Below are 22,671 nucleotides of genomic sequence, written 5' to 3' on the forward strand. Positions count from 1 at the left end.
GTTTTCACAATAGTTTTCAGTAAATGTCCACACTTCCACCTTATTTTTTTCTGATACCTCTTCAATCCAGCCCTGATGATATTTCATGCAGATCCAATGACCATATTTGAATCAATGTGAAGTTTTGTGTATTAGCGATGTCTATGTGATGCTATACAAACGCTAGTTTAGATTAATTTGATGAATTTAATCTGGGGATCATAGTGGGACATGCCCATTCTGGAGGATTGGCCAACAATGGGCACACAACAAATGTTGCATTCTGAGTGGCTAAATCAAAAGAAATAAAGTAAATGAAAAAAAAATCCTTATGTATATAATTCAGCATTCCATTAATAGGTCAGTGTTCTTTAGAGATGCCTCTGAGCTGACAATATATGTTCAGGTTTTACGTGGGAAGTTAATTTTTTTGTTATGCAGAGTAGGGGCGTGCATACCTGCCATGGTTGTTTAGTGGCTAGGGCATTGCGCTGCTTAGCACTAGGATGCGGGATAAAATCCTTGCCACGGCGGCCACATTTCGATGGGGGCAAAATGCAAAGATGCCTGTGTGCCGTGCATTGGGTGCATGTTAGAGAAGCCCAGGTGGTCAATATCGTTCCGAAGTCCCCCACTACAGCGTACCTCATAATCAGTTTGGGGTTTTGGCATGTAAAACCCCAGAATTTAGTTTCATTTGACTCAGAGGTGGGTGTACTTGGTCACCATACAAGGGTTATGTCGGCCTGTTCGCTGGTACTATCATTTGGCACCAGTAGCACATAGTGTCGGTCAATATCCCAAGTTGACAGCAAACAGCCAGAAACTGACTAACTGCGAAGTGGGGGGAAGAGCCAAAGAAGGCTATCGCTTTAACAAGGGCCAGTTCTTTAGAAAAGTACAGCAAGCCTTCCATATCGCAAGAAGAAAATATGAGGGCGTGAGCACAGTGTCAGTTGCCTCAACAAACAAAAAAGTTGAGATAATATACTCATACTATTGAAATGGTTATGGTTTCACATGGATCAGGCTCAGCGCAGGTATCATGTGCACTGTGTAATATTAAATGTCATGTTGTTATTGTTCTTATTTATCATAAAGTAAGTTACTAGTTTGTGCCTGTCCTGCACTGCATTTCCTTTGTGTGCTCTTAGTCTTTCCCTCAGTGAAAATAACTAAAATGAAACGTATGTTTGCACCCACATTTGATGCCTTCTTTGATCTATAGTGCCATCATTTTATTTCCTAACGTTGTGCCTATCATTCTTCATTTCATTGCTTACTGTGCCCTATCCTTAGCTTTCTTGTATCTTATAATTTTTCACTTTCAGCCCCATAGCCCCGTGAGTGTTGAATCGTTTAACCTCGTGCAGCACTCCATTTTCAGCCCTCTTATTTTTCAGGTCTGCTTCCACGGTTCACCCAGGCTCCCCTTTCTTATATGAAGTTGCCAACCATTGTGAATGCCTACATGGGCTTTGAAGTCCAGATAACATTCAAACCTGAAAAGGATCACGGTACAAACTTTTTTGTCTTCGGCATGTGGTGCTGCTTGCACATTATTGCTATGAGCTGAGCATCATTAGCCTGTATATAGTTACAGTGTTAATATTTGTGAAAGTGTAACATTGGAGTATTCTTATCTGTTTTTGCATCACCCATTACGTCAAGAATTCTATTTTCATGCATAAAAAATAGCTTCAGAACTGATGCATGTCTAGAAATCTTGGTTCAAAGGAAGGCTACTTAGAAAGCTTGCTTTTGTTGCTAGAGAGCTGACCAGCCATCTTGCATTTTAAGTGGCTGTACAAGCCATTGTGAAAAACCACTACTTGGCTCACAATGCGATGACCCACATGCCATGTTCACGTAGTGTCCCAATGGTAGTTCAACCCAATATAACACTCACTCACTTTCACTGTTGCTGATTACGCATATATGGAGCTCCTTGCTCAGCAGAGTACAAAGAGTCATTGTGTTTCCCATGACAAAAGTATTATGTAAATGCTAATCGCTAAGTCTAAAATATTCTACTGAAGACATCTGCTTGAGTATTTTTCTTTTCTATCAGGCATTCCAGATGAAAACTATATTTTTGTAATGCAATATTTCATCTCAGCACACTGGTTCAGTCAGTTTAGCCTTAATTAATCAATTTAGCAGTCCTGAGTCTTTAGGTTTGCAACTTTGAAAATTTTCACAGAATCTCTCCATGTCAACTTGAACCTGTGAAGCAATGCTTTTTTTGCTTTATCATAGTTCATTGATTCAAGTGCAGGCATTCTCCCAAACACACTTGGGGCTTTGCCTATGTGTTATTACGTTTGCGGACATAAAGTGAGCATAAAGATAAGAATGAAATGAGCTGGCTAGTAACTGGAATCAGAATGGGCTAAATGCCTGCCTACTCCAAGAAAAAGGTTAGAAAAGGATAGTGAGTAGCGAATGTAAGAGATATCTAAAAATGTAAAAAGGAGGGAAAATTTGTGAAGACGAGGAGAGAAAATAAAAGAAAAAGGCTTGGGGAATATAAAGAAAGAAAGAGCTGTTAATGCATACAACAGAGGCCAATGCAAAAGACACAGGCTAGAGCAGTTGCCCACTCCCTTTGCCTCTAACTTTCAAGGTGATGCTGATAGGCATCCAGATCATCTCATGAAGCCATAAACTTGTGTGGATGAAGGAAGCAAAATGTTTTGCTATCCAAAACGTTTCTAAAAGCCTTGGGGTTCATTTGACATTACTGACTTTGATGTCACATAGGTTGTCCTGCATGATGCCTCTGACCTTTTGGCAGCTCAAAACTCTCAAATAATAGGGCCACCTGCTCCAAGCGCCACCTATACTTGTTCACCTCCTCCTTGTCAAGTAAAATTTATGTATATACACTCAGGCAGTGGGTACCGTTACTCTAAGAACTTCTGACAAGTGGGTCCTGCAATATTTCTATAAAGCCTAAAATAAAGTTTTAAATTTGTTCAGGCTGCACATAGTGGACTTGATTGGCTCTTATGATGTGCTGTAGTGCTAGTTGATCTTGTTCCCCCCATCCATGCAGGACTACTTCTGTATAATGGCCAACAAGAGGATGGCAGTGGAGACTTCATATCTGTAGGTCTGACCAATGGCTATGTGGAGTTCCGCTTTGAGCTAGGCTCAGGAGTTGGATATCTGAGAAGCCACCGGCCAGTGCAGATGGACACCTGGCACACTGTTCAGATTAGCAGAGAGAAGAAAGACGGTGAGCTTCCAGTGTCCATGGTGCAAGTGCTGTGGGCACTTGTGATGTGCCTCAACCATACAGCGCCAGTGAAGCTAAACTGCGTGCCCGACTTTTTATCTCATATTATGCTCACAGGCTATGCATGCCAAAGTGGGAAGAGGGCCAAGCAGGAACAAGCGTTCATTTATGTAATATGTTCAAAGGCCGTGTGACAAATGAACTAGTCACAAATTCTCTGACAATATGTTATTGTTTAAATTGAATATGTTCTTGGCAATGCCACAATTAATTTGGAATTTTAAAGAAACCTGTTTGGATGGTGATGTCCTGTGCGTTTGGAACGCAAGATGTTTTCATTCATTTTGTCCGTGAAAATAGCTTATACTGTGCTGCCCTTTCGTAGTGACAGGCATGCATGAGGTTATGGAGTGTCACATGTAGCTCATTTTTTATGCTTACATCACTATGACTTGAGATGTGGGACTTGGGATCCACTGCTCACTGGGATGCTTATGTGTCTTTATCCTAGGGAAGTTATTTTTAAAGCCACCTCCTGAATTGAGGCTGACAGCCACCTCCACAAAAGGCTGCAATGCGAGAAGTTGTAATTAAGAACCAGGCAGATTTGTTGTTGAAAAAAACAAAAGCATGTCAAAATAGTTTTAAATTATGTATATAAAGAAAGTTATTCTTTTTAAGAAGAACATTAACGTTGGCTACCCCTGCTGTAAGAAGATTAGCATACACATCCATTGTCCTCCCAGTCTTAGACTATGCTGCTATAATATGGGACCCCTATACAAAAGGTAATATTCTGAAACTAAAGAATGTCCAAAAAAAAGCCGCACAGTTCATTTATAACAACTTTCGACGTAGCTCAATCACTGAACTACAAGCTCGCGCTAACCTAATCCCGTTATCCGATAGAAACCGCTCATCGCGACTAAAATTTTTATATCAATTAGTTAAGGGGCACTATAAAGTCGACGTTAGCGAATGGATTACATTTTCTTCCGGTTATTCGACACGCCAAAGACATGAACTAACAATAACACCTTTTCGTTCTCATAATGACTCTTTCAAGTATTCATTTTTTCCACGAACAGTCAGAGACTGGAATAATCTCAGCAGCTGTATCGTTCAAGCAGACTCTTTGTCAGCTTTCGCATCCCTTCTTGATGGCTGAAACAAAATTGGTTATATTATAGTGACTGTCTATATGATTTATACGTTGAGTGTTCGTCTATTTCATTTGCACATTTGATAAATGCTTTGCTTAATTTTTCTTTTATTCTTTCTTGACTGTGACCTAGGCATATACATATGTTTCGTTTGCCATTATGTTGTATTTTCTCTCATGTATTGTAACCAACCCTGCTAAAATCCCGGTGGGGATTGCAGTATCAATAAATAAATAAATAAAAATAAATAAATAAAATGGAAAATTTACATAAGAATTTTGCTGTTAAGGTTGCTCACTTAACTGCTTACGAATGTTCATCACGTGGCTTTTGTAGCTTGTGTAGCTTGTAGCTTGTGTAGATTGTGTTTTATGTGAACATTAAAAGGCTCTTTTTCCCAGAGAACCAGTACCATAATGGTTCATCTGTCTTTGTGACATGCAGTGCTGCAATAACCTGGTTAAAATGCAGAAATACTGACTAAAATTTAGAAAGCTTTTATTTGCAAGAATGAATCACTCTCTTCTTTTCTTGAAACATTGAAACAAAAAAAAGGAGCGAATTGTTTTGAATGATGGTAGCATAAATTGCAGCATTCCTTAACAGCTGCTATGCAAACAGCATGAGACCAACAGTGGTGCTCAAACCGAAGAACTTCTGGTTCATTGTCATCCAGCACCAGAAGGGTGAAACATAAAAGTCAGTAACTTCATTGCTTTGTATACAATTATGCAGTGAATATAATTGTGCCCAAATTTTGTGCAGAATTTAATATGCCAAGTTTGTTTTAACTACATAAATATCTTGCTGAAGTAGCATTATAATGGCATGCAAGGAATGGCAAGTGCTGTCTAGTGTGGAAAATATTACTAATTAAATCAGAAAACAAAGGTGAGCTTGTTGGTGAGTGATTATCATGCAAAAAAACAGTGCACAAGAACAGGACAAAAAAAAGGACACAGATGCAGTACTGCATTAATGTCCTTTCCTGTCCAGTTTATCACATTGTTTTTTTGCTTGATGATTATTGATTAAAGCAATGATGAGAGAACGCATACTGCCACATATGCCGCATATGTTGTGAAAAGAATTTGATGTCCTCTGTGCGTCACGAGTCAATCGGAGAGTAGCAAAATGTTCATGACAAGGTGAACTTAAGCCAAGAAGTGCCAATACCAATCACTCATGATGAGCTAAGGTACTCAAGATCACTTAAAGGGGTTAATTGAAGTCAAACTGTTGGATAGTGTTGTCAGTTTAAAGTTGAGCAATGCTCTTTGCATATATTTATTAGCTTAGAAATGTGCATCATTTTTTTCTTCATTGCCAATTGCAGCCAAACTTAATGTTGACGATCAGTCAGAAGTTACCGGAACATCTCAGGGACGAATGATGGGGCTGGACTTGACTCAGCCTCTGTTCGTGGGAAGCGTGCCGAGCTTTGACAAAATCTCACGTGATAATGGCTACAATATTGGCTTTGTAGGTAAGTGCGGCTGATGTTTCTTGTTTGGTGAATTTATATTTGCTGTGATGTTCCACACTAATTTTGAGAATATAACATGTTTGGGGCTTTTTAATACTCATTTTATTCATTTGGTGCCGCATAACAGAATTGGTTATTGGTGTGGCTTCTTGGGTGAACTGTATCCTTTAGTGCACTTGTGTTCTGTCATTCCTGACACTTCTGTTTTCAGGTTTGTCATGGCCGTGAGCCATTGGGCACCATCAGCATTGTTTTCTGAAATGTGTTCCTTTCTCTCTGTGTATTTTGTTCCCTTGTGATGCTGCGTTACTTTTCTTAACACAAGAACATCTTGTGTAATCATGCTAGGCTATGTTCTTAAAGAGATAAACCATTTTGTGACCAATAATGCTGCTTGTCTTCTTATCAGTTCTCATTGCTTTAAAAGCTGTCAGTTAATATGTTAACTGTTAATATGTTAATCGATTTCATATCTGATCAACTAGCATAATGATGTATTCCATGTTTACAATCTGTGCAATTTCCTTCAGGCATGCAAATTGCTAGGGTAACCCTTCTGCACAAAAAAAGGTGATATAGATGACTTCTCAAATGATCGGCCTATTAGTATCCCTCCTGCTGTTTCTAAGGGCCTTCAGAAAGTAATTCTTCAATGTGTAGAGAAATTTTATCAAGCCCACAACATAATCACAGACTTACAATATGGGTATAGAAAAAATTGCTCCACTGAACTTGGCCTGCTTCATCAAAAAAGAATATGTAGTAAGGTGTTTTGAACAGAGGAAAGTTGTCTTAAGATTTCTGTAGATTACACGAAAGCATTTGATTGAATAAATCGCTATATCCTCTTTCAAAAGTTAAAACTGTACAGAATAACAGGTCATGCCTTGCTCCTCATTAACTCTTATTTGTCATCACAGACACGGCACATGCAAATAAATCAGAAGTTTCTTTACATCGTGCTGTCTGCGATGTGCCTCAAGGAAATATCCTCAGATAACTGTCTTTAAATATCTATGGTAGTGACATCGTAACCATTGATACAATCATCCAGTTTATAATATATGCATACGACATAAGTATATTTATTTCCAGTGAGAAATATAATGACATATTAACTTGAGAAAATAATTTACTGGAAAAACTGGAAAAGTGGTGTGATGCAAGCTTGCTTTCCATCAATGTGTTGAAGTCTAAAGCTATAATTTTTCATCTAAAAAAAAACCTGTTATGGTCTTTGCAAATCTTTTATATCAGTGAAGTGCTATTGACATGGTACCAGCTTTTAAATTGCTTGGGGTATACTTTTCAGAAAACATGCAGTGGTACAACCACGTCAACCATATCCTCTTAAAAACATCCCAAGTGGTAGGTCTTCTGCTGCGCCAAAGAAGCATTTTGTCCCTAAAAGTAAAATTGAACCTTGCATAACTATTTTTTTTTCTAATTAAGCTACTGTACACTTGTGTGGGCCACAACCACAAAATCAAACCTACAGAAAATATTTCTCATACAAAAGCGGTTACTTAGGATAATCTATAGATTACCTTATGGATGCACAAGGGATCTTTTCGGTCCGTTTGATATTGTTGGTATATGTAGCTTATATCACTACAGGTTGCTGCGTAGGTACAAAGAGGAATTAAAAAAGTGCCAGGACAGCATGTCTAGCCCTGCATCGTTAAGCTTATTCCAATCCCTGTATCCACACCGTCAGAAAACCCACTGGGCTTCACCGACTACACGAGCTAACTACGGTTGGCAAATGCTACACTATCAGTTACCCTTCATATTAAATGAATTATTCAATGCACAAGTTAGTTTTCCAGAGGTCAATAATTCGAACATGCAAATTTCTTGTGAAAGGAGATGGGTAACAATGACCACTCCCACTCACCCACTTTCTCTTGTTGCAGCCAATATCTTTTTTTTTCTTTTTTAATGAAGGTATGTTCTTCACTGCTATAGCTGTATGTGTATATATAGTAACTAAAACCTCGTTCATAGGTTTTAAAAAAAACGGCGAGAAATAATGTACTAACCGGGAAAACGTATGATCTGAAGTAACAGAAATTTGACATACTCGGCTATTGTTGACATCTTAGTAATGCGAAGCCTCGCGCGGATCATTGCAGCATAAGAAGCCGAGGCACGTCGAGCTAGTGGTGCTCCGGCGGCCTGAGGCGCATTCAGTTATTTTCCTATTGCGTGGTACTTTAAGAGGGTGGCAGGAAATCGAAATGAAATCGAGCTGTTGAGTGCCACCGAATGACGCCGAAGCACAATGTGATGCCCACATCGCGCCTACTGCAGCAGAGAACGGCGATGCGTCCTACTACAAGCGTGCTGTACACTGCCGATGGCAGTATGCGCCATGTGCTGTGAAACAGATAGGCGAAGGTGGTTATCACAATAGGATTGGCGGTGATAACTGTGAATGCCGCGTGCAACGATCCCAGAGAATATTTCGGAGAAGACCCCGGATGGTACCAAAATAAGAAACTCAGTCCGTGCCGGCATTTTCATGTGAGACGGGTGGGCGAGCATTGTGGTAACACTGCCGTGGTGGGCAGCTACATACTGGTCTCGATCGTGCGTGCCTTGCGCATTTTTTTGTTTACATGGGTTCCAACGGCTGGAAAATGTATCATACGATCGCAGTTTGGCGACGGGTGGAACGTTGGTGCCAAAAAATCGTGTTTTCTGGGGATGTTTGAGCTTGTAAAAAGTGGGAGTAACTCTATTGGGCCATTTCTATGTTCTCGATCGTGAGCGTTGACACCGGGAAAACATGCATAACGGGAACGTATCAATGAGGTTCTAGTTTATATGTATATGTGTACATTTGTGAATATATAAGAGTGTTCATATATGCATATGTATATGTACATATGCATGTATTTTTTTCTTTCTTTTTACTCTTTTTAGCCATCATCAACAAATGCGTCTGTTCTGTGTTTTCTTTAGTCTTTTTCTTTTTGTTGTTTCAACTACAGAACTAACATTATTACATATGTGCATCCAACTGTTTCTGTACTGTACGCCCCACTGCTACTGCCTTTTGTTACGGAGTGGGAACTCTGTCAAGCGGATTGTCGCTTTTATTCCCATCCCTTCCATCATCACCTTTTGTATTGATGGGAAATAAACATTATTATTATAAGTGCTATTGATGGGGGTCTGTTGTCCTTTAGAATACTTGTTGAACACTCAAACACTGTTGAAGTATCTGATTACTTTTGTTGATGGTGGTTTGACTAACTTCAAGTGGAAGCTAATAAACCTCCTTTTAGATATGATTAGACTCCTTCAACCTCATCAAAATTTCTTGTATATTTATATTGCACCTTTGCTTAGCAGTGTGCTTCGCCTTGCAGTTTTATTTTGACCTGTGTTGTCATATACACAGGCTGCGTGAGTGAAATCAAGTTTGGCAGCCGCACCTTGGACTTGGTGAAGGACTCTGAGCAAGTGGGCACTACACCATGTGAGACATGCTCCCTGAACCCATGCCTACATGACGGTGTCTGCCAAGAGGCGCCTACAGAGGCTGGCTATCGTTGCATCTGCCCACCAGGATTTTCGGGGCGGGACTGTGAGAAGGTTGGCGAGGCCTGTTACCCTGGAATCTGCGGCGAAGGTCGATGTGTCAATCGACCAACGGGAGGGTTGGACTGCTACTGCCCCTTTGGACGAACAGGCCTTCGTTGTGAAAAAGGTAAATCAAATTTTTCAGATTAACCTTTTACTGCATGGTTTATCATTATGGTACACATACGAACAACTTATTCTGACTTTATAGAATGAACACAAAGGGAATCAACAGATATTACCAAGAATCTGTTTCATCTCTGGCAATGAAATCCACAGCATCTGTAACACTGAAAGTAATTTGTGTTATCTTTTTCTTGAGATATGCGTATAGGCACCTCATCACACATTGTGCAGAAAGTTAATAAACAAACAGGTTATTTTCCTAACGATAACATTTAAAAGCAGCCGAAAAATAGAAATCCCGTTCATACGTCTTGTGTTGGAAACCAGCGCCACCACTGAAAACCAAATGGGCTCCCAGGGGGTGCTATTTGGGGTACCATGACGTTCTTGAAGTTGGACCTTTGGGATGCATACCTGCAAGTGGAGTTGCATGAGGCATCTAAGAAGTTGGTGCCTATCAACACGCAGCAGGAGGAGGGGGAGGGGGGGGGGGCTATTTCAGTATAACCAACTGCCATTCAGAGTGGCATCAGCACCTGAAATTTTCCAGTGCTAAACAGAGAGTCTGCTTCACGGTTGCTGCCAGGCTAAGGGCAGCAGTGTTAGACCTTTTGCATGAGAGCCATTCTGGAGTTGAAAAAAATGAAGTTGGTGGCCCATTTTCACGTGTGGTGGTCGAGCACTGATGAGGACATTGCTATGAAGGTGGGAAGGTGCATGGTCTGCCAGTTGCATCAGAAATCTTACAGGGCAATACAGCATGCACCATAGCTGTTCCCAGAGAGAGCATAGTCTCGTCTACATGTTGATTTCGGTGGGCCGTCTCAAGATGCATACTTTTTGGTATTCGTGGATGCATGCTTTAAATGGGTGGAAGTGGTTGGAGTGTCGTTACCATCAGCAGAGGCGACAATCGCAAGCCTCTGCACCATCTGTGCTAACCATGGATTACCAGACGTCATAGTGAGCAACACTGGACTTTCCTTCACAAGTGCTTCCTACAAGTCATTCTTGGCTCGCGTCCTATCCTGATTCCACCATACTATCCTGCATCCAATGGGGCCACTGAAAGAGTCGTACGAACTGTAAAGGACAAGCTCAAGACGACGCAGCCAGGGGATTTTTAATGTTGAGTTGCTAGAATCTTATTAGCATACAGAAGCACACCTCATGCCCTCACCAGTCGTTCCCCGGCTGAACTATTGATTGGTCGATGCCTGAAGCCTGCGTTAGATTTGCTGAAGCCAGATTTGTGCAGCAAGGTGCAATTCCAACAACTACAGCAGAAGGTGCGCAGCGATTCTGCAGCCAGAAGAGAACCAGGCTGGCGACACTTTCTGGGCAAGGAACTTCAGGTCAGGACCCAGATGGGCACCTGCAGTCATCTGAGCAGCTACCAGTTCATCATCAACTGAGGTGCGGTGGGCAGGTGGCACAGTGTGGAACCGACATGCGGCGCCACCTTGGAGGCACAGAGGAGTGGCCCACTTCAGGAGAGGATGGCAATGACGAGCAGCAGACACAAGTGCCCACACAGCTCTTGTTGGGCGAAAAAGAAGCGGCGACACCAGTGCATTCCGCCACTCTGGGACATGATGCGCAAACAAGTGTGCCACCCTGGCCAGTGGAACTGAGCGGCCGGGCAAGTGCCAGTCCTGCTGGTGCTTCAGCTGTTCTCCAGACACCGGTGCTTTGGCAGTTGATCAGGGCGCACCAACCCCTGCAACAGTATTCTCCATAGCTTGAATTTGGAACAGAAAGGGTGCTGTGTAAGAAAGTAGCACCACTACTGAAGACCAGATGGACTTCCAGGGAGCGCACCATGTACAGCGGCTGGTTGTTTGATGCGGAAGATTCAGCAAGGACGCAACCATTTTAGCTGCCTGTATCGCAGTTAATAAATGCTTTACTGTCACTATAACAATACCTTCCTCACTGTTGTGTTTTCCCAGCTGCTAAATTGTGTTTTTGTGGTCCCAACCTGAATCGCATTGACTCCCATGTATTATATTCCTGTTTGATACAACACCATTCTGTAATGTTCCCCATCTTACGTTGCATTTGAAAGTGTCTGCCATGTAAATATAACGGTGCAGGAAGAAATGGACTCTTGCATGTTGCAACAAGTGACCAGTTCGTTGCAACAAGCGACTGAAGTTTGCAATAAAGCAACAAAGTTGCTGCATAAGCCCCAGGTGCTATGCAAAAATTGGGAGAAAGCATGCACAGAGCAGTTAGCGAAGCATCTTAAAAAGTGCACGTTGATTAAAACCTACCAGGAACCACACACACTGGGCCAATTCTGTCTAGTACAGGGCTGCATTTACTTTGGGGCCTGCAAGGGTCTCATTTGCATTTCACAAGTGCTGGTTCTCTTTAGTCAGCTTCGGCGCAGTAGAACCGTGTGATGCGGTGAAGCATACACAAAATATTGTGGTAGGGGCCACTGTCACGGAACAATGCACGTGTCCCTTAATTATACACGTGCACATCTGCCATTCCTGGTCACAGTACGAGCACCGAGACATCCAATAACTGCACTGGCAGCCATTTGGACTGTTTCTGACGTTGTGCTGTGGCAATTTGTGCCCTTCCTCATGGTTGCGTTTTCCCGGCTGGGACATCTTTTTTCACAGCTCCTTTAAAAACATATTAATGAGGTTCTACTGTAGAGCGTTTGTTGCTCTTTATCAGTCTGCATCAATCTTTTGAATGAGGAAGATGTTCTGGTTGTTGTGTGAGGCAAGCATTAATTGCTGTATCATATATGATACAGCATGCTGTTATGGAGTCTTTTGTGGATGAGAGCAGACAATTGTTTTGTTGTGATAAAATAAATTTAGTTGCAAAACATGCCATTTTTACAGGCTATGGCTGTTGATTAGCATCATTATTTTGATGAATATGTCAGAAAATAAAATTCCAGCTGCTTTTATGTTAGACGTGTGGGGACAGCCATGTGCCAATGGCTAAAGACAAGAGCATCAAAAAAGAACTTGGGGTAGAAGAGGAAGAAGGTATTTATTGGGCTTTCCTCAAGCTCAAGAAGCCTATGCAAAACAAAAATTCACATGAAAAGAAGTGCAGTAAGAGATATGGCTATATATTGAGGCTATAATTTAGTGAATTATATCGAATTATCAAATTTTCCATGAACTTGTAATAAATCTAGCTGCGAGAAATATATTGCACTTACATCAGCAAACTTTCTAGCTTTTTCAATCGTCATGCTATTTGTTGCAGGCTTTTTTTCCAATTCAAACATTTTTCTGTAAGGTTATAAAATTGATGCCTGTAACTGGCATAGTGTATCATAAAACAAAAATTTGTGCAATACGGTGTTATTATTAGACTCAACATCTGCTCACATGTGAACAATATTTGATGTACGTAGTGTGAGCACTTAGTCAAACCTTGATATAGCAAACACAGGTATAATGAATTATTGCTTATAACGAAGAAAATCAATTCTTGTTTCACCAATATCAATGTGTAACAGATATATGCTATACACCGACAACACAGTACTGTAAACAATCGAAGGGGCATTTATTGCTCCTTTTATACACCAATACCAGCTAGCCGAATTACGACTAATAGAACATGTTGACGGCCGCTGACGAATTAAGAAAGTTCAGATCACCACGACAGAATATTGAGCGAATATGTTTGCCCCACGCCGGACAGCAACAGGTGAATGGTAGCACGTTGACAGTAGTCGTCCATCCTGGTGCCCTGCTTTGAAGCCTTTCGCAGGCTGGTCCCACAAACCATGCTGATGGGCACACGACGTGTCTCCGTGTGGCACCAGACCCAAGCCAAAGAGGAGCTAGCCAATTGCACATTATTCACATAACAGTCACGCAAACTTGATCTTGCTTCCAAAAATTTCTCTCAACATCAACATAAACTCTGCTTGCACTTGTGCTGCTTAAAATGGAAAAATGGAATTTAAAGCAAAATTAGATCTGCAGCATAGGTTGTGTATGTATAAACTTTACGTAGTGGCTCACATTTGTGTAGGTACCCTCTGTGCTGCAGTATTCATTCAGTGTTCATGCAGGTTTGGTGTCACTTGGCCATATAGTATGGGTTACATTTCTTACTATCACAAATTTTTCAGAGGTCTCCATAGTGGAGCCTGCATTTGCTGATGATGCCTTCGTGGCATATCCAACACCCAAGAGCTCCCAAAGCAGTCTGAAGGTGAACATGAAGATCAAGCCAAATAACCTGGATGACTGCCTGCTGGTCTACTGTGCTCAGTACCCTGACCAGAAAGGAGACTTTACTTCCATTGGAATCCACAATGGAAGTGTGGAATTTCGTTTTGACACGGGTTCAGGTGGGCATTCTTTTCATCAATACGCACTTGTTTGTTTGAAAATGTCTTCATTATGAAGTCGAGAGTATGATGGAAGCGCGCCTGGTCGGGATGATGCGTACTTTGTGGGGTTCTCCTCTGTGCTTTTGGGACAAAGGAACAACACAGTAGTGCAAACAATCACAAGGGCATTTATTGCACCTTTCATAGATCAATGCCTGCTAGCCGAGTTGCTATACACAAAACATGCCGATGGGCGCGCGACAAATCTAGAAGTTCGACTCACCGCGACCGGATAGCGAGCGAATATGTTCGCCCCATGCTGGATCCCAATGCCTGGTCGTTCGCGTGTATGGTCACGCGAACGGTGGCGCGTTTGAAGGCGGCCACGCGAGACGGTCTCACAGAAGCATGGATCGGCGCACGCGCGGCACGGCACGTCCGCACTGCTTGCTGTCCCGAACCAAAGAGGGAGTGCCTTGTCTCTTCCGCACCCAAGTAACCCCACAGCAGTTCAGCACTCGCGCCATCTCTCGCACTGCGCTTGTACCACTCTGACCGCCGCAGGCGCCAGGCCACGCGTCGAAGCCGCACTGCAGGAGCTATGCGGGAAAACAAGATATCAGGGGACGCGTGAGAGTCGCGCATCCCCACAACTTAAAAGGAAGAGGTCTGGACACCGACCAAAATGGTTTAAAATAGTTATTTACATTTGTGCTCCCCCATGGGAGCCTATTTTAAACCATTTTGGTCGGTGTCCAGACCTCTTCCTTTTAAGCATGTCTTCATTGTGGTATGCTTGGATGGAAAGTGGGGTATCAGGGTTGGGTACCTAGGGGGCGGTACAGGATTGACGTTTCTCTTTTGTCCTGATGGTGACTGAATTATATTCTCTGCTCGAAATCATACAACGAAATCCACCTGGGATTCTGTATTTTGGATCAAAGTGAGGGGCAGCTATGTCACCCTTGGCTTTGAGGGAGTTTTGCCCTATTCCAGCAGGTCTGAGGTCACTTCTCCACAAGCGCCAACAGCCTCCATCATTGATGTTAAAAATTTGCCTGTTGTGTAGACTGGCGTTGCATAATGCTTGTGCACAGGATCTTCAACATTTCCAAAAAAAGCCTTTAGAAACATTGTAAGGGCCTTGTCACATTAGAGCTGACATGTGATGGTTCTTCATCCTCAGCCTATTTTATGTCCACTGCAGGACGAAGGCCCCTCCCTGTGATCTCCTATTACTTCTGTCCTGTGCCAATCGATTCCAACTTACGCCCGTGAATTTCCTAATTTCATTGCCCCACCTATAGTTGGATACAACTTTAGAAAAAAGAGGAGGCCCCGCCCAGATGTCTGAAGCGGCGAAGTCACCGGCCGTCCGGCGCATGACGTCGGTCCAGAGTGCGCGCCCATTGGTGGAGGCTCGTGTGCATCCTCCTCGCAGGAGTAAACGCCCCCTTTTTTCTAAAGTTGTATCCGACTGTAGTCTTCTACCATCCTCGAGTGCACTTCCCTTCTCTTGGCACCAATTCTATAACCCTAATGGTCAACCGGTTATTAACCTACGCATTACTTGGCCTACCCAGCTCCATTTTTTTCTCTTGATGTTAATTAGAATATCATCCATACCTGTTTCCTCTCTGATCCACACCACTCTCTTCTTGTCTCTTAATGTAACGTCTAACATTCTTCGTTCCATCACTCTTTACGTGGTCCTTAACTTGTTTTAAAGCTTCTTTGTCAGTCTCCATGTTTCTGTCCCATATGTCAGCACCGGTAAAATGCAGTGATTGTACGCATTCCTTTTTAATGATTATGGTAAGCCTCCAGTCAGTAGCCAATATTGTCTGTCATATGTGCTCCAACCCATTTTCTTCTGTAAATTTCCTTCTCTTGATCAGGATCCCCTATAAGTAATTGACCTAGGTAAATGTACTCCTTCACAGACTCTAGAGGCTGACAGGCAAGCCTGAACTCTTGTTCCCTTTCTTGGCTATTCATGATTATCTTTGTCTCCTGCATATTTTATTGTCAACCCCACTCTTACACTCTCTCTGTTAAGGTCCTCAATCATTTGTTGTAACTCGTCTCCAGTGTTGCTGAATAGGACAATGTCATCGGCAAGCCGAAGGTCGCTGAAACATTCGCCATTGATCCTTACTCCTAAGCCTTCCCAAATTAATTGCTTGAATACTTCTTCCAAACATGTAGTGAATAGCATCGGAGGGATTGTCTCCTTTTCTGGCCCCTTTCTTTATAGGTCTTCCTACTTGTGTAGAATTAAAGTTGCTGTGGAATCTCTGTAGATATTTTAGAAGATATTTACGTAAGCGGCCTGTACTCCTTGATTACGTAATATCTCTATGACTGCTGGTATCTATACTGAATCAAATGCCTTTTCATAACCTATGAAAGCCATATAGAGAGGCTGATTCTACTCTCTCTGTGGATTTCTGGATTACCTGAATAATGACATGGATGTGATATATATAATACTGGGAGTAAGGTAATGGGTATCTAATTTTTCAATTCTTTAACATTTCCCTTTTTGTGAATTAGTATGTTTGCACATTATGCTTGCATCCTATTAAATGAGGGAGGCAGAGTCTACAAGTGTTTATGGATTTCTCAACATTCTTTGAAAATTTGTTTTCCTTCTAGCTAATGCTGAAGGAAGTCTTTGTCTATGTTATATTATATTTACAGTTCCTGCACTGTAGCATCTGTGCTTGGTTGTAAGGCATCTCAAGCAGCTTGGTGCACACTTCCATTGCTGGGTTGCTCCCATGTCCAGCTCGCATGTCCAGGAACCCAACTGATCATGAATCTGAGAGTTTTTGTTAGTTGAGTTGGCACACGTCATGATGACGTCTTGAGAATCTGCGAATCTGCGTAGACAGTTGTAGTATGATTTGCTACTTGTAGAAAAGCTTCTAATTTGACTTTTTGAGTGATCATGTCATGTTTACATAGAGTTGGGTGTAATCAGTTGGTTCACAGTATAATATAGCAATCCCTCTTTCAACACTGAAAATGCTAGACCTGCAACATACCTTCTGGTTCATTCTGGCAGGTAAAAGAGTTGGGTGAGACATCATTCAAGGTGTACTGGTCCCGTATTCTAAAGAAGAATAGGAATTCTGATGGGTAGGAAATCCCAAGGTGTTATTTCCTTGAATAAAGTCTGGGTGCATTGTGTTCAAGTTTGATCATGAGCAGTGGCCATTCAGCAGTGTTCATCTAAAGATGCTTGTATTGTCCCATCTTGTGGATGTGGGCTTAGAGTTGTGGGTAGTACTTTGTTTACTGTTCCTGTGCCACAGAAGTCATGAGAGCTGGTGTACCTTGATAGGGTCGTCATGGCTACACAGTGGCTATTCAGCTGAAGGTCCCTAGCTTGTTCATCAGCATGCTTGTGAGATAATTTATACAGTAAGAAAGTCAGCACCACAGTAAGTGATAATTGCATATAAAAGCCTAATTATTTGATGTGCTTCCTGTCCTCAATTTTGTTTAGGGACTCGTCCAACTATTTGAAGTATTTACTTACATGGTTCAGTTGCAGTGCTACAGTCATGAATATCCACACTCTAAATGGTACTATACTATATAGAAAACAAAATTTTGCAAGGACTGCACATGAGCAAAACTTGTGGAACAAGCAGTTGCATGTATTTGGAAATCGAAGCATCTAACTGGGTTGTTTGCATTCATTTGAATTTCCAGCAATGTTTTTGTGTAGTCTTTGAAAATGCCCATCCGAGCCTGCACTATAAGCATTATAAGTGGTCTAGACTTATTTGTATAAGTATTTTTTGCTGTCCATTTTAAGATAGTTTCGCACTCTTTCTGTTGTTTTGTTCCGCTGCTTCACAATAACATCATATTCAGATTTTTTTTAACGAAATATCCATGATTTGTCCTCGTTAGGTAGATCAGTGCTATTTTTGTTTTGTATGGCCATGTCTAGATTACAAAAACGATGAAGGCAATGGCTTGTGCCATTTAGCAAAAAGTTTTTACAAAACAACAACAACAATTAAAACAAAATAAACACTTCTCATGAAAATACTCAGCACATGTAGAGCTTGCCCATCTAAGATATATAAGTACAAGCAACATAGAAACCATGTTGCTGTTGTGTAATGGCAGCCCTATTGTTAACTCCAAAAAAGGCAGTTTCTTATAAGATGTAGCTTCTGACATAAGCTCATTTGGCTTAGGCGTTAATTCCCAAAATGTGCAAGCATGTAAGCTTTTTTTTATTCTTATAGCAATTTGTACAGGCACTCGAGGTGCACTCGTTGCACAGACAGCACCGCCGTGGTCTCCCATCTGCAACTGTGCATATACGGCCTATACAGTGTGTGTTAGAAGTCATGTGATCGACTGTGAGTTGCAGTATGAACGGCGAGCATGTGAGGGTGAGCCAAGAAGGCTGGTGGCTTGATGCACACTGGCTTCCTGCACCCACTGTTAGAGATCATGTTGTTTTTAGAGGCATGGCACTGTTGAAATTGTAAAGGAGGTGGTAGTAGAGAATGGTTGCTTTGCAAAAAAGCACATATGCTCTTCACTGCAGGTGCTGCTCATCACACCAGCATTGTGATGTGCAAGTGCTAGCAGGTCAAGTGAACTCTCCTTGTGTGTGTTTAGATGACACCACACTTGCTTAGTTAGTAAGCGAATGTTTACTGCAATTTATACTGCCCATAAAGCTACCAGCCTTACTTAAAGGGTCCCTGAAGCTACTTACTGTTGTTTGCCTAGACACAGAGGTTATCTTTCAAGGAATGCTTTACACAAGAATTTCATGTCAGCATGCTTTAATAACACAGGTAATAGTTGTTAGACATTATGCTCCCCTCATGCCACAGTGTTCCCCCTCAACTTATGCATCATGCGGCCATCACTATGTCCTGCCTCCTCCAAGTAGTGACGTAAGCGTTGTCTACTTTCAGTTGATTTGGACTGAGTGTGTTCCCATGCCTGTTTTCTGCACAGTTTTTCTCATTAAGCTTGGTCCACACGGAGTGAGATTCAAAGATGAACATTGTGTGGCAGATGGACACGCGGTGACACTATGCACAATGTTATCTGATTTGCACTACATGAATCAGAGATGGATGCCATGGCAGGCTTTTGCCATATTGCTATAAGCACATATGCAATGTACAAACTACAAAGTAGCTGTTTCCAGTATCATATCAGTTTGATGATCACCTGATAACATGTAAATATCAAATATAGTACACAAGTTTTCAATTGCCTCTATACTACGCTCTTAATATGTCTTCGTGGCCACTAGCAGAAAAAGAAAGAGCTGCTGCTAACTTGTGATTGCGGTGAAATGGGCTATTTATAACATTTCCGTTACTGTAGGATCTTTAAATTAAAGTGGAGGGGGGGGGGGGGTAAGTACATTGACATCGGGAATCGAACTCGCATTTTCTGCATGGGAGGCAGGGATGGTACCACTGCACCAAAGCCTAGCACAAGTTAGCAGCTTTCTAATGGACGTTTTGACACGTAAAGTACATTCAATTGCTTTTGCAATGCTTTTTTTTCCAGATCTCGGCTTGTTAGGATCTTTCTTTGCTATCGTTCTGGACAAATTATATAGAAAACTAGGCTCTCAGCCGTATACGGAACCTACAGCTACCGCTAAATGCACCTTTCTTTTCAAAATTGCAGGTGATCGTTGTGTTGAGCAAGTAGATTGGTATTGACATTGGTGTGCAGTGTTTGCATCTTCTAGAGTGTGTAGTCGCTGCAGTTTATTCTCTGAACACACCTGCAGTGCAAGATCAGTGTAATACAGCGCTTACAGAACTCGCCGATAATCGCTGTCACCGCATCATTTGTGAAAATGCTGCTATAATAGTTAAGGAAAAGAATCTCATGACACAACTTTTGTTGGACTCCTTATTTATTCAGACGATGGGACAGGAGTATCGACAGGACTGATGAAAATGTGCCTGCTAACTACACTCATTCTCCATGTCACATTTCGGCATAGAAGTGACTTATGAATCTTGCCAGCTTTTAGTGTAATCAAGGAACCTGTATGAGTCCCGAAATGTCTCTGTGTGTGTTTTTTCACATTGACTTGGTTAGTGACCACAATTTATTCATCATCATGTTACCTGACCAGACAAACTTTCGTTGAACTCTTGACTACTTACCCACGCCATGCAGCACGAGAAGAGGTGGCTGTAGATGCAGGAGAGCAGCGCTACTGCGATTGATAGTGATGCACATTTTAAAAGCTTTATAATAAATTATACTTCATGTGGGGCACTTAATGTCTCTTAATGATTAGGAGAACCTACCCTACTGACTCGGTATGTTTGTACACAATCATTAAAATTGTTTCAGGGTCCCTTTAATGTAATAATATAATACTTGTTACATTTTATTTCATTTCAATTTTATTTCCCTAAAGATCCCAAGTAGCATTAAGCAGCATGTATTACATAAGGGGTGGGTTCAGTGGCATTACTCGACTTCCCGGTACCCTGTGCTGCCGCTGGGTATGTTACAGTCCCCCCCCCCCTTTTTTTTCTCTTTTCACTTCCCCCTGTTTCTTAACACACATTTTGTATAGTGAATGTGAAATTATTTAAAAGGGCAACACTCCTACTTTTGCATGTAGTTGAGCGTTTATTTCAGTAAAAATAAAGAAAAGACAATATGGTGGCAGTTTGACATGTCACATTTTCTAAGCGTTCTAGAAATTTTGCCGCTAGATGTAACAATTTCTGAGCCCACAGTTAGCAGCTGAAATTTCATACATTAAAGTGACATAAAGTAAGGAATGCCTTGCATGATATAAACAATGCTTATAGCAAAATGTAATTACTATTTCTTACAACAGGAAGCAGTTACTTTTCATGGATGATCAAGGAGGAAAGGACATATTTTGAGAACACTTTGCAGGGACCATAGTACACTTCTGGTGCATATTCAGTCATGTATCAGGCAAACATTGCTAATTATACTGAAAATCTTCCATTATACATTAGCATACATTAAATTGCCTGCCATTTATACCTTTGTGGAATGGAGTAGCCGTTTTCCAAAGTTTGGTAACAAACACAGCCTTGGAGCTTTCTGGCCTTCAAGCCATCTCTGCACACGGAAGCACAACATCGAGCATGTGTGTGCAATCTTTAGTGACAGAGTGAGCAAATTGAAAGAGACTATACATTACATGGTCAACCCTACTTCTTTATGAAAGTGGCAGACAAGTGAGTGTTGGATTTGTGATCTGTTTCCCCTCTCCTCCTGATGTTTTTGTTTATCATGTGTAGCCCAGCAGAGTGGTTTTAATGCCATCACATAAAAAACAGCTACTCTAAGCTATGCATGCATGGCGCTTCTGATATGACGCTGCTGGCATCATTACGTCTTGTCTCGCACCAGGGTACACAAGTGCCTGAAAGCTTACACCACACGCACTGTTCAGTCAGCACGCTGTTCTGTTAGCACTTCTCTGCTTCAGCCCATTCTCTTCATCGGCCCAATGAGGTGGCCAGGACACACACGTTTACCATATTCAGCTGTGAGCCGCAGAAAAAAACAGGCTTGAGTGGCAACCGCAGCATAGCCACCATCAGTGGGCTGCACCTTCTCACCCCTAGTGACAACACTGGGTGGGTTTGTACAGAAAAGGTGTAATTGTCAGTTTGATTTAGTGCAAAAGTTAACTTATTATGCTTTGCATGAAACTGAACGAGCAGATGATGACAGCAATGTTCTGCGAAAAGCAGTTCTCATGTTTGGTTGCCCTGGGGAACAAAAGAACAGGGAATGTTTTTGTATGAACACGTGGGCAAGTAACTTGTGCATGGCTAATGTGACGAGATATGTGAGCTGTGGGGATTATTTAAAGACACAATTAAGTGGAGAGTGAAAGAACATATGCAAGAAAAACGGAGTTGTGGCATGCCAATAAAAAAACTGAGATGGTCAGTTAATTTGTTTTCAGGAATGAAACATTGATGTCGTCATAATGTGAATGATGAATGAATTAGTGGTGCAGTTTTGAACAAAATAATATATAATAATAGAATTTATTGATAGGAAAGACAGAGAGGTCGACCTGAGCTAGTGCGCTCTAGTCTGCTACTCTGCACTGGGGAAGAGGGAAGGGGAGTGAAAGTATTGGGATGGATGATGATGATGATAAGAGAAGTGGTGAGTGCTTATGTACATGAGACAGTTGCCTCGCTACAGCCGCTCGTCGAGCTTGGTCTCCTGCAGGAACTTCAACAATAGTTTTGTTGCACGCATCGAAATTGCAGTGTCAGGCCATGGGCCGAGGATAGAGTAGTTGTCTGCCAACGCTGGCTAGGAAACTGTCCAACGTCCTTCGCTCCAGCATATATGCTGGGCAGTCGCACAGTACGTGTTGCAGTGTTTCGGGCATCTGGCAGTGTACACAATCAGGGCTGTTCGATTGGCCGATGAGGTGTGCGTAGCGACGGGTGAAAGCAACGCCGAGCCGAATCCTGTGTAGCAATGATGTTTTGCTCCGTGTAAGCTTCGGGGGCAAACAGAATTTACCGTCTGGGTCGATCATACGTAGACGTCTGTGGATGTTATCAGGGTGGGCTCTGTAAGCCTTCGTAAGGTCCTGCATGAGTGCCTTGATCATGGAGTTGGTGTCAGGTCGCGAGTAGGCAATCCGTACTTCATCAGAGGAAGAGGAGGCCGATCTTGCTTCACTGTCAGCGAGTTCATTACCAAAAACACCACA

At 42.0% G+C, this 22,671-nt stretch overlaps 1 protein-coding gene across 29 annotated transcripts in view; it reads left to right on the forward strand.

Annotated features, from left to right (window-relative positions):
* Nucleotides 1-22,671, forward strand: part of trol (terribly reduced optic lobes) — a 604,861-nt gene that overhangs the window by 528,418 nt on the left and 53,772 nt on the right. For all 29 annotated transcript variants that reach the window (XM_065435395.1, XM_065435391.1, XM_065435373.1 and 26 more), the window contains 5 exons: nt 1,383-1,496; nt 3,038-3,220; nt 5,720-5,869; nt 9,279-9,587; nt 13,710-13,931. In XM_065435395.1, coding sequence (XP_065291467.1) covers nt 1,383-1,496; nt 3,038-3,220; nt 5,720-5,869; nt 9,279-9,587; nt 13,710-13,931 — 978 coding nt within the window. The remainder of the gene's footprint in view (nt 1-1,382; nt 1,497-3,037; nt 3,221-5,719; nt 5,870-9,278; nt 9,588-13,709; nt 13,932-22,671) is intronic.

The sequence above is a fragment of the Dermacentor albipictus genome, chromosome 2 (genome assembly GCF_038994185.2).
Source record: "Dermacentor albipictus isolate Rhodes 1998 colony chromosome 2, USDA_Dalb.pri_finalv2, whole genome shotgun sequence".
Lineage (NCBI taxonomy): Eukaryota > Metazoa > Arthropoda > Arachnida > Ixodida > Ixodidae > Dermacentor > Dermacentor albipictus.